This window comes from Hyla sarda, chromosome 3 (genome assembly GCF_029499605.1).
Source record: "Hyla sarda isolate aHylSar1 chromosome 3, aHylSar1.hap1, whole genome shotgun sequence".
In the NCBI taxonomy this organism is placed as follows: domain Eukaryota; kingdom Metazoa; phylum Chordata; class Amphibia; order Anura; family Hylidae; genus Hyla; species Hyla sarda.
In genome coordinates, this window is record NC_079191.1 from 158698995 (window position 1) to 158712161 (window position 13167).

Below are 13167 nucleotides of genomic sequence, written 5' to 3' on the forward strand. Positions count from 1 at the left end.
ACACATTATTCTGGGTGGACTTTCTATTCATGTTGATTAGTCACCCACTGAGGAAAGAATATCTAGCTTTATTGCTACAATTCAGACACTGGCTGGTAGAAAGCATCAGCACAGAATTGTAAAATGCCACATTTTTCCTTTTTATTTTTTTTATGGCTGTAGCTGCAATCTTATTTTCTGATTTCATGTCATGCTGCTGCTCTTATTTTGCATTTTCACTCCTTCTCCTCCTTTCTAGTATGTTTTAATCCTGCCCCATTTTTTCACATGACAGGAAAAAGCCAGACCACACAAGGTATTAAGCAGCCTCTTCTTCCCCTTCATGTATTTCATGTGGCACGCACCTCTCACTGTGAACCCTGTACATAGATCACCTGCAATGGATGGATCTCATACTTAGATTTGTATTCTTTGTACTTTAAATTTGACAATTTACAGCTCATTATACTTTTTTTTTTTTTCTTAAGGCCCAGATTAATGTAAGCAGTCATGGGTACTATATTGGTGTTGTGTTGCACTTCTGTATATTTAGCAGAGATCTGTCACTTTTGGATGGACTCATGCACAGAAGTCTCCATGGTAAAGCTGCACAAATTACTATTACTCCCCTTATCATTATTTGCCAGTAAATTTTGCATGAATAATTTCAAACATGTTTCAGAAGTTTTTTTTCCCTTTCATAGAGCTCATGTAAAATGGTCTCCATTGCATGTTTTCTTCCCTACAGGGTTTGATACTCTGCTTGTGCTTGCAGCCAATACTCCCTTTTCAACTATTATGTTACTAATGTACAATTTTTTCCCCTGATTCCCTTACTTTAATTGGCATTGCAATGTCTTTTTTTCTTTTCTTAATCTATTAACTTTAGCGTGTCTGTAGTTGTACATTGTTTTACATGCTTTTAGCAGAATTACATAAGACATTTAGCTTGTAGCTATCTTCGGCCCCGCTCAAATCATGTTTGGGGTATATGTCATTATACCAGCAAATGGGTATACGTCCAAGGTATATGTCATTATACAGGCAAATGGGTATTCCGTTATATACCGTGCCATACAGATGCATTTATTTTAATAGTCTAATGTAGTCTACTAGTGACTAGAAGTATACTGCAATAAAATAAAAAAATAAAACAAATATGTTTGGGAGTAGTCACTGCTAACTGTTAGTAACTGCAGCATATAAGAACAATCTAGATATTAGTGTTTCTCTCTTAGGTAATACAATTTAAATACAAATTCATCACATGAATTGTTTTACTGGATACAATTTTTTGTCCTTCTAAATTATTTTTTATACTATATTAGGAGTGTTTCTTAATTTGGGAATGGTATTCTATTTTTTTTTTTGTATTTCCTTCTATTATAAGAAGAAGGGTAGAACTTACATCAGTGTGTAATACTACTAATCTAATCACTAACGTAATTCTGTTGTGTATGTGTCTACTTGAGGTTGGTTTCCTTTTTGCTCCCATGTCACTCTTTCCCTGCCAGCCTGCTTCAATGTTCCCAACTCTTTTCCATGCATGTTGGTGCTTTCCATTTCCTTTTTTTGTACTTTGTACTGCCAGAGAAGTATAGGGAAACAGCCAGGTTGTCATCTATATGGTCTTATACCAAAACTTTGTTACAATCTTTTTCTAATCTAAGTCTCTGTTTATAACACGTTATTTTGTCTGCCAGTGTTCATTTTCTGTATTGTACAAACTTTGTGTAATATATTTTTAATGTAAAAACTAAATTGGTCCAGAAGTTATGTGTCAAAACCATTTCTTCTTCTCTCCTGCAAATTATTGGAACCTTTAAAAAAAAATATAGATGCTTAATACAGTATACTGAACTTGAAATGAAATTGTTCAGGAAAGTCCCATCACCTCTCCATGCTTATCACGTTCCTATTTTTTTTTTGTTAAAAAAAAAAAAAAATAATAATAATAATAATAATAATAATAATTATCACCAGGAACTGACAAAGTGTAGAGACTATCATAGTCTATAAAAGGCATAGACAGCACCATTATACATGTATATTAGGTGAACATATCACAGAATGACTATTTTTTTTGTTCCAAATATATTTTTATTGAACGTTTTTCAAAATACACAACCAAGAAAACGGGAATCATTCTACCATAGAATTGGGTGCAGAACAGATCAAGCATCTGGTAAATGCAAAGCGCCAAGAGTACCCTTAAGCGCCTCGACGTTATACCAGGTGGAAAGTTGGAAAGGACGGACAATATCGGCTATCCCCTGTGAGTCAAAGTGAGACACAATAAATGAACGCCATTTCTTTAAAAAATCTCTTCGTGCCTGAATCCCTGTGCCTCTCCGGGTCCAACCTGTCAACCCCAGGAACATTTTTAATTGAGATATGAGCATTGGCAAACCCCGAGTATTTGCTTCCAACCAAGTATTAAATAGACATCTCAGAACAACTAGGAGCACAACATGTAGGAACCCTCTTCTAACACTCCCCCACCCCTCCGGCGGGCACAACTGGTGGAACAGCAAGGCTTGAGGAGTAAAAGGGAGTTGCACCTTCCTTTGATCCCAGATATAAGAAACTATCATCCGCCAATAGTTTGCCGTGAACGAGCAGTTCCACACCCCTTTACATGGTAAAGATTTGTGAGTGGTGTCTGGCATTTATGGCATCTCGTGATTCTGTCCGGGAAGGACGGTGTAGGGAGGATATAAATAGCCACATGCGCCATTTTGAAATAAGTCTCCCACCACCTCTCATTAATGACATGCTTACGGACCACCCCCCAGCCTGCTAGACTCGTGGCCATAATGCCGTATTCTCACGTCCATCGCTCCCAAGTGCGAAAACATTTCTCCAGGTCCACCTTGGAAAAAACGTGCACGAAAAGCAGGATAGAGCATAGATATCGTCGCTCTCCTCGGCTCATCCCCCACTTTATAGTCTAGGACATGCGCGGGTGCCTCCCGCACGAGATCCCTAAGGCTGGATGTGCAGAATGTATATACCTGGTTGGCTTGAAGAACATGTGTGCATGGGAGCTTAAAAGAGGTGAGTATTTCTCCTGGTGTGAGCCACCTGCGTTCCTCCGTGTGTATCAGTGACCCTACAGATGTCACTCCCCTGGTACCCCAGTGGCGCAACCTGGAGGAGGAGCTTCCCTGTGGAAATTATGGATGGCCAAGCAAAGGCATTCTCTTTGAGAGGAGGAATGGAAGGCCATAAAGCTTTCACACTTCCCTCCACGCCATGATGGTGTCCCTAAGCAGGGTAGACCCCTTGATGGCAGCAGGTAATTTAGCATAGCATAGGTGTGCAGCAGCGCCGGAAGGGACCATGGTGCAGCTAAGGCTCCCTCCACCCTCAGATTGGAGTAAAAGGCCGAGTTATGCAGCCAGTCCATTACATGGCGGAAAAGACAAGCTACATTATAACCTCTAATGTTTGGGAAATTCACTCCCCCCTCCGCTTTACACAGCATGAGTTTTTGCAACACTATTCTGGGACGTTTGCCCTGCCACAAGAAACGGGTAAAAGCTGAATTAAGGCTCCTGACATCATGATGTTTGAGAAGAAGCGGGAGGGTTAGCAAGGGGTACAATAAACATGGGAAACTCTTCATTTTAATAAGGCGGCAATGACCCAGAAAAGAAAGCGGTAAGATTTCCCACCGTTTCAATTCAGAGAATATACGCCTTAAAAGAGGGACATAGTTTAGGGAATATAATGTGTCGGGTGTTCTACCAATACTGATACCCAGATATGTAATAGATGAAGTTGTCACCGACACTCCCAGATCTCCCGCATCCGTCAACTGGTGTCGATCCCAGGGACATAAGTACACTTTTAGAGGTATTGACCTTGTAACCAGTAAACCGACCTACACTGGTCAAAAAGTCAAGTATCTTGGGAACTGCTAACCTTGGGTCACTAAGGTAAAGGAGTACGTCATCAGCAAACATGGATAGTTTAATTTCTTGGGAACCCACCATTATATCCCTATACAGGTATGAGGAAACGCGCAAGAGGTTCGATTGCTAAGTCAAACAGTAACTGTGACAGAGGGCATCCCTGGCGGGTATCTTTTGCTATGGCGATGGGTCAGGAAAGAACCTGGGGTGTAGACCCTAGCTGCTAGATCATGATAGAGCCCCTGTATAAAGGAGGTAAAACAGCCCGTGATGCCAAATTTACTCAGTACTAGGTCCAGCCAATCCCACTGTACATTATCAAACGCTTTCTTTGCGTTGAACGTAAGTAATGCAGGGTGATAGTCTGACCCAGTCCGGCCCCGTACACTATCCATAGCCCCCAGGACCTTCCGGATGTTCGTAACTGTCGTTCCCATCTTAACAAAACCCAACTAGTGATTCCCAATAAGGGAGGGCAAAAACCTGGTATGTCTATCAGCCATGATTTTCGATAACCATTTCACATCTTGCTCTATAGGGGAGATCGGCTAATAGGAGCCCGGCTTGGGAAGCACCTTGATATACGCCATCTTGGCTGAGGACGGTAAGACACCGGACTGCAGGATACAATTAAAGTGTCTCGACAGGCTAGAGACGATTTGGTCAACTAGGGGCTTGTAAAACTCGCTCGAAAATCCATCCTATCCTGGCGCCTTGCCATTAGCAAGGGAGCGAATTCCGGTCGCTACCTCCTCCGACACCTCAGCATTCAGTTCCTGATGTTGATTCTCTGTCAACCTAGGGAGATTCATTCCAGCTAAAAATTCTTCCCCTCAACCATCAGTCTAGGGGTAGTAGAGTAAAGTTCTGTGTAATAGGATCCCAGAATCTCATTAATAGAGTGCGGGTCAGTTTTGGTACACCCCTGGGAGTCTCGTAAAGCTAAAACGTGTCGGTGTATAAGCCCCTTTGCTATCCTGGCCAACAAGCACCCTGCCTTATTACCATGTCTAAAAAGATCAGCGTCAAAGTTAGATCAGTATATGCGTTCTTTCCTATCCAGCCAGAGCTCAAAAAAAGCCTTCGCTTCCTGCCATTTGAGTTTAAGGACTGGGGTAGGAGAGGTGACAAAATGGGCATAAGCCTCTGACAGCGCTGCACTAGCCTTTGCATGACCATCCAGAGTCTTTAACTTGTGTGTTACTATATGCCAAAATCCTGCACCTAAGAACTACTTTTGCCGTTTCCCAATAGTGTTGGATTATCCCTATGTGCTGCATTGTCCATCTCAAACTCGAGCCACCATCCCCTCAAAAGGCCCAGAAAAAACTTGTCCTTAGTAAGGTAGGATGGAAAACGCCATAGGAAATCAGAGCCTTTGGGTGAGGATGGCAGGCGCTCCAAGACAACCGGCGAGTCATCCGAAATGACAATGTCATGGATGTCCACTGTCCATACTCTGGGGCACACTAGTGAACTGACCATGAAATAGTCAATGCGGGACCACGAGCCATGGACATATGAGAAGTGTGTGTACTCACGGTCGTCCAGGTGTAGATGACGCCAAGAGTCCATCAGTCCCATCTATGTCATAAAAAGGAGGGAGTACCTTGTCACTATGACGTGTAGGGATAAGGTGTGTAGAGGAGCTTTTGCGATCAATAAGGGGGTCTCCCACAGAGTTCTGGTCTCTGCTCAGAATTGTGAGCAGCCTGGCCGTTCTCTGAACAGATCTGCTAGAGAAGTGAAAAAAGAATGATTATCTCCGTTAGGTGCATAGACATTATAAATACTATAGGTCTCACCTTTATGCTCCAACTGTATGTGAGACAGGCAGCCGAGAGAGGAGGCGATAGGAGAACGACTTATCAGAGTCAACACTCCAGCTTTGCCATCTACTGCCGGTGAGCCCAAGACATTACCCACCCAGAGTTTCTGCATTCTCAAAAAGTCCGCCTTCACAAGGTGAGTCTTTTGAAGGAGAACCACATCTGGACACGCTTCAGAAAGCGCAGAATTTTTATCCTCTTTTGAGGGGACCTCAGTCCCTTAACATTCCAAGAAATTACCTTACACATATGGACCAACAATTCCTAGAAAGGGAAAAGATAATGGGAAGAAAAGTAAGGTCAAAGACCAGGGTGCATACATAGGAGGGCAGGACAGACAAGTAAGGCAGAGATGAAAGCCAGAGGAGGGGAGGTTGGAAGGAGAGGCCCCCAGTAAAGGACGCCAACCACTGGGAAAAACGCAGTGAGAATTAGACATCAGGGCGGTGTAGGAAAGAAGAAAAAGGAGGATCCCAGAAAACATAAATGAAACCAAGGAAAAACCCAAAACTAAACAAAATACAAGAACACAAAGCAGCACCAGGCATGAAATATCTGCCCATCGTATTATGGACTTTGTGTTATTGGATTCCCCACCCCGGGGCCCCTTTTACCGGGTCATTACTGTGACATCTCAATTTGCAGGGGCAACAACAACCAATGCTAAATACTGAAGAACAAATAAGTCCTGTGCCCCCCCCCCCCCCCCCCCCCCCCGCCCAGGTGCTAAAAAGAGAAAACACAACAGTCACAATACAATACTAGATCTGGGAGGTAGATCTTCTACTCCTGCTTCTACTGAGTCTCCCCGCTGACTTCCTCTATTTTCTGGTGTTTTCAGCAGAGTCCAGATGACTTTCTCTTCGCCGAGAGGAGGTTTCGCCTCGTCCTCTAGGTGATAGAGAGCATCAAGGAGGGGGGAGCGGGGGCGAGGAGGGTGACCCAGTTCCGTGAGTAGTTATTGAAGAGCTGTCTCTGACGCTGCTGGGGACTGATAGGAGATGAAGGTCCCATCCAAGTGAAACCCTTTTAGGATAGCCGGATATTGCAATTGAAAGCATTTCTTGGCCTTGTAAAGTTTTGTCCATATTTTGCCGTAATCCCTCCTGCCGTAGGCTTCAAAGAGCAAACGTTTTATGTTGCGGAAAGTGAGCGGAGAGGTGCGACGTCAGAAAGCCTTAAGAAGCTCCACCATGTCATTATAGTCAAGCAACTTGAAGATAACTTGTCTCTGTGTGGCTGTGGAGTTGGAGCGGGAGAGAGAGTCATCAGCAGGCGCCCATCCCAGGTGGTGCGCCCTTTCCACCAGACATTTATGCTGGAGACCCAATGCTTTGGGTAGGTCACTCTCACAGAATGCTTGGAGATCAGAAGTAGGAAGGGATTCGCTGACCTCCACCAAATGTAGGTTACTGTGGCGAGAAATTAAGTCCTCCAATTTCTCATGAACATAACAAAAATCAGTTTCCATCTGCCGTAGTCTGGTAGCCAGTCCACTATTTTCATCCTCCAGTGCAATAATTCTTTTTTCCACCTCATCTATGCTAACAGCATGTGTCCCCAGTTCAGACTGGATACGTGTCAGTGTAGAGTGTATGGTATTTTCCGGCATTTGCTGAATGGTAGGGATCGGGGTCTGTTCAATAGTAGAAATTGGTGCCGCAGCTGCTGAGGGGCCTTGACGGTGCAGACCCTTATTGAGGAATTTCTCCATCTGTGTAAGAGGAAATGTCCACTAATGAGGCAGAGGGCCACTATATTTAGTAGAAAAAGGTCTGCCGTTGGCCACCCAGGTAGCGGAGCAGGTAGTGGGATGAAGTAGGGAGAGTTTCTGGCTGGTGTGCGCAGCTGCACACTAGCTGTGGTGCTGAGAGCAGGGGTACACAGCAGCTGCAATAGAGAGAGGTACAACTCCCCTCACACCTCTGCTGGGTGTAGCATGGCCGGAGCGGGAAAATGGTGGCAGCCCCTTATTTAACGTGGGGCCGCTGGGCACCATCCTCTCGAGCTGCCCCCTGTCTGACTCACTGCCCAATGCTGCAGATGTCCGGCGGGTAGAGCGGTGCGAGGCGGGACGGCAACTGAAGCGTCAGGACCCGTGATCTACCGCCGCCATTCAGGAGGATGGCGGCCCCTACGAGGAGATGCGCAGGAGCCGTGCTGTAATGGATCTCCGTGCGGACTTGCGGGTGCCTGCCGGGGTCTTGGCGCATCTGAGCTGGCTTCTGGGGTCCTCAGGGATGCGGTGAGGTGAGGCTGGGTGCCTGAAGCCAGTCTTTGGTGCGGGTATGGAACCTGGGGTGTGGGGAGCTCCGTCTCCCTGCTCCTCACATGCCCGCGCTGGATCCGGAAGTAGCTCCAAATGACTATTTTACATAAATCTTGCCTTTGTTATACTAGCCCTTACTGTAGACTGGATCCCATTCTGCTGAGATTACTTCTTACCAGTTTTTTCTATATTTTTCTGTTTACTGTCTTTAAGTATTAAAAAAAATATATATATAGGTGATGCTGTTCCTTTTAACTGGACTGCTATCTTACTCACTTTACAATGAGTTTCAGGCTATGTTCGCACAGCAAAATTTCTGAGCAAATTTCTGCAGGAATATTCTGCTAAAGCAGAGTCCCATTAATGTCAGTGGGATTCTGCTGCACTGTGCACAAGGCATTTCTGCAGCAGGTATTTCTGACACGGAAATCCTGTATCCGCAGAAACCTTGAACTTGCGGTTACTGCTCAAAAATGCATTGCCATCTATGGAGAAGGTGCATTTCCGAGCGGTTCTAGTTCCACCGAGTCAAGGAAATGTGTGAAATATCTGCCTCTATTTTTTATCCTAGAATAAGACTTTGCCATGTTTATCCTAGTGTAAGGCTACGAAGTTCTGTTGCTATTTTTCAGGGATTAGTTTGACCACATCTGTGGTTCCAGTCATAGCCATTTCACCTTCTTTCTGTGCTAGTTCCTAAGCTATTCTGCTATTGTCTGGTTGGTGGTTAACAGTGTACCATTATGTTGTACTAATGATTTGCATTAACTTTCCTGTATTACTACTCATAGATGTAAAGATGTATAGTGCAGTTTAAGTATATATTTTTTTTCTTCACATGCATAGGCGCTGGTTTTCAATTCAAAATAATCAACTTGTATATCAGAAGAAATTTAAGGTGAGATATATCTAACCATATTGTGAACTTTAAGGGGCTATACCAATGTTTCTCAAGCACGGCCCTCAAGTCCCCCCAACAGGTCATGTTTTCTGGATCTCCATAGTCTTTCACAGGTGATATAATTATGGTCCGTGAATCAGGCATCACCACAGTTATCACCTGTGAAAGACCAAGGAAATTCTAAAAAAAAAAAACATGACCTGTTGGTATCGAGGCCGACGCTTGAGCAACACTGGACTATACAATGATTGCTTTAACTGGTTGCCGACGCAGGATGAGCCGGCTCGTCCTGAAGCTAAACTGTCACAGCATGTAAGCACGCTGTGACAGAGAAGTGACATCAGCTGTCATAGACAGCTGATCGTCACAGACATCAGCCGCAGGACCCCCAATGGCTGGCCCCACCCCCCGATTGCTGTGATTGGTCAATCAATTCAGATTGACCAATCACAGCAAAGGCAGTCGAAAAAACTGCCTTTCACAGCTACGATCTCCTCAGTGCAGAGAGATCAGTGAGGAGATCGGAGCTACGTAAGCTCTGTATGAAATAAAACATCACACAAGCCCACAAAGACCCCTATAACCCCCCCATACCCATCCTAGTGCTCCTGTCTAGGTGACATCAGCTGTCTTGGACAGCTGATTGTCACCATGCAGTGATTTCTGCAAACTGTGAGCCTCCTTATGTTGCTAAACTACAACTCCCAGCATGCCCAGACAGCTGTTGGCTGTCAGGGCATGCTGGGATTTGTACTTTTGCAACATCTGGAGGGCCACAGTTTGGAGATCACTGTGCAGTGGTCTCTAAACTGTGGCCCTCCAGATATTGCAAAACTACAACTCCCAGGGAGGTATAGTTGCTTGCCTCAAGCTGTTGCATAACTACAACTCCCAGCATGCCCTTTGGCTATCAGTGCATGCTGGGAGTTGTAGTTTTGCCACAACTGGAGGCACACTGGTGAGGAAACAGAGTTAGGTAACTGACCCTAACTCAGTGTTTCCCCACCAGTGTGCCTCCAGCTGTTGCAAAACTACAGTTCCCAGCATGCACTGACAGACCGTGCATGCTGGGAGTTGTAGTTTTGTAACAGCTGGAAGCACCCTGGTGGGGAAGCACTGAGTTTGTCTGTTACCTAACATGGTGTTTCCTCACCAGTGTGCCTCCAGCTGTGGCAAAACTACAACTCCCAGCATGCACGGTCTGTCAGTCCATGCTGAGAGTTGAAGTTTTGCAACAGCTGGAGGGTTGTACATTCACATGGGTGGGGGTTTACAGTAAGTTTCCCACTACTAATTTGAGCTGTGGCAAATTTTCCACCGCACCTCAAACTCCCAGCGGGAAACTTGCTGTGAACCCCCGCCCGTGTGAATGTACCCTAAAAACACTACACTATGGTACCACAAAATAAAGAGTAAAACACTACATATACACCCCCTTACACAGTCTCCCACCATAAAAATTCAAAATGTCTGGTACGGCACTGTTTCCAAAAAGGAGCCTCCAGCTGTTGCAAAACAACAACTCCCAGCATTGCCGGACAGCCATTGACTGTCCAGGCATGCTGGGAGTTTTGCAACAGCTTGAGGCACCCTTTTTGGGAAACACTGCTGGAGGATATTTGTGGTGGCAGAGGCAATTGTAATGCTTGCATCTGGGTCCGCCCCTATGCAAATCCCTAATTTAGCCCTCAAATACGCATGGCGCTCTCCCAATTGGGGGCCCTGTCATATTTCATGGAAACAGTTTAGGGCCACATATGGAGTATTTCTGTACTCGGGAGAAATTGCGCTACTAATTTTGGGGGGCTTTTTCTCCTTTTACCCCTTATGAAATGGAAAAGTTGGGGTCTACGCCCTCCAAAATCCCACAGTTGCTCGCCATGTTGCAAGCCCGCAGAGCACTTTCAGTCAACATATGAGGTGCTTCCTTACTTGAGAAAAAGTGGGCTATATATTTTGCGGGACTTTTTCTCCTTGTAAAAATGAAATAAATTGGGCTACATGAAGAGGTTAGTGTAAAAAATGTAGATGTTCATTTATTTTTCTCCTCCACTTTGCTGCTGTTCCTGTGAAACACCTAAAGGGTTAACAAACTTTCTGAATGTCATTTTGAATACTTTGAAGGGTGAAGTTTCTATAATGGGGTCATTTGTGGGGTATTTCTCACAGAAAGGCCCCTTATATCCACTCCAAACTTGAGGGGCCTTTCAGATTTAGAATTTTTCGTGAAAATTTTGAAAATTGCTGCTATACTTTGAAGCCCTCTAATGTCTTCAAAAAGTAAAACATGTCGACTTTATGATGCCAACATAAAGTAGACATATTGGGGTTTATTTACTAAGAGTGGAGTGTAGGTTTCTTTTGTGGGTTTTGATTTCCCACTGGTATTTTCCCATGGTATTAACTAAGGTTTCCCTACATTTCTCACTTTTCCCTACATTTTTTTTACAACTGTTCTGATCTGTCGGGTTTTTCTCAACTCAAATACAACACTTTTTCTGTGGAAACCTTAGTAAATATGTTGGGATTTTTCAAAACTGTCAGGACCCCACCCCTTTTGTCGGGACCACGCCCACTTTATCCCATGGCCATGCCCCCTTTTTGGGTTTTTCTTGTAAAATGGAGGGTTTTGTTTTTTTTTTGGTCGCAAATTGTGTTGCAAGGGATATGCGACACAATTTGGGCGCAAAACCCGACAAAAAAGAGTCTGGATCACGTTAGTAAATAAACCCCATTGTATTTGTGAATCAATATATAATTTATTTGGAATGTCCATTCTCCTTACAAGCAGAGAGTTTCAAAGCTCGAAAAATGCAAAATTTTCATGAAATTTTGGGATTTTTCACCAAGAAAGGATGCAAGTAACGACGAAAATTTACCACTATGTTAAAGTAGAATATGCCACTATAAAACGATCTTGGAATCAGAATGAACGGTAAAAGCACCCCAGAGTTATTAATATATAAAGTTACAGTGGTCAGATTTGCAAAAAAGGGCTGCGTCCTTAAGGTGAAAATGAGCTGCGTCCTTAATGGGTTAAAGTGCATCTGTCACTTGAATTGCCCCTGCTAAACTGCTGACACAGTCTAGCAGGAATTAGTTTCCCCATTTAAGGCACACCTGTGTAAGTGGATTTTTTGGCATTATTCCACGTAAAAAGTAAAAAAAAAATAGGGTTTTAGGGTGTCATAAAGGTGGCTAATGGTTTGCAACGCCTCTCTCTCCTCTGATGTCACACCCGCTCCTCCTGTTGATTGACACATATGGCCTGCCAGCGGCATCCCTGTCTAGATTGCCCATGCATGCACCATCAGTAAGTATTGTGGTGCATGCGTGGTGATTCTGATATGTGGAGAATCACTCGCAGACTTCACACGCTTCTGCTGGCAATCTATAGTCCCCCTTGCACGCAAGCCCTGTGTGTCAATCAACAGGAGAAGCAGGCCTGACATCCGAGGAGAAAGGCATTGCAGCCATCGGGCATAGTGGTCCGCGGGCCATGCCTCTCTGACTTGGGAACAGTATACAAAATGTTTTTATATGGAATAAGGACAACAAATCCACTTACAGCCTTGAATGGTGATACAAATCCCTGCTTGACTGTGGCAGCAGTTTAGCAGGTGTAATTCTAGTGACAGGAGTTCAAGAAGGAATGCTGTAAAACAGCTTGTGTTAATTCAGTCTAACTTACTTGTGTGTGTTTATATATTGTGGGAGATTAACTCCGTAGAACCAGTCAAATTGTTGCAAAATAGGGACACAGAAATAACATTTAAAGGGGTATTCCGGGCAAAAACATTTTATCCCCAAAGGATAGGGGATAAGATGTCTGATCGCGGGTGTGGGGGGGGGGGCGCTGCTGAGACCCCCGTGATCTCCCTGTAGCATCCGCATTCTATGCGGGTGCTGAATCTCTTAACCCCTTCACTGTAGTCTATTAATGCCTGCTGTGTGGACCATTCGGTGTGGGGAGTAACTGGGAAGCAGTTTTGGTGACATGAGAGTAAGGGTGCGTTCACACGGCCATCTGTCCCCATTTTTTTTATCCCGTTTTGTTTCCTTTTTTGTAAACGGATTCAAAACGTTTAAAAAAAAATCCCATTCATGTCAATGGGATTCTTTTCAATCCGTTTGCACCCGTCTGCACTCATTTACGTTTTTTTTACAGCATAAAAAAACGGCACATGCAGTATTTTTTCTTCCGTCCAGTTTCAGAAACCTCCGGGTTTCCGGGACTGGGGACGTGATGTCACGCCCCCTCCATTCATTTCT

The 13167-nt window shown here is 44.4% G+C and overlaps 1 protein-coding gene across 5 annotated transcripts in view; it reads left to right on the forward strand.

Annotated features, from left to right (window-relative positions):
* The window catches only part of ACAP2 (ArfGAP with coiled-coil, ankyrin repeat and PH domains 2), a 102594-nt gene that overhangs the window by 41861 nt on the left and 47566 nt on the right, over positions 1-13167 (forward strand). For 3 of the 5 annotated variants that reach the window (XM_056565372.1, XM_056565374.1, XM_056565376.1), the window contains exons 11-12: positions 275-295; positions 8841-8892. In XM_056565372.1, the coding sequence (XP_056421347.1) occupies positions 275-295; positions 8841-8892 (73 nt within the window). The remainder of the gene's footprint in view (positions 1-274; positions 296-8840; positions 8893-13167) is intronic. The other 2 variants (XM_056565373.1, XM_056565375.1) reach the window with 1 other exon arrangement.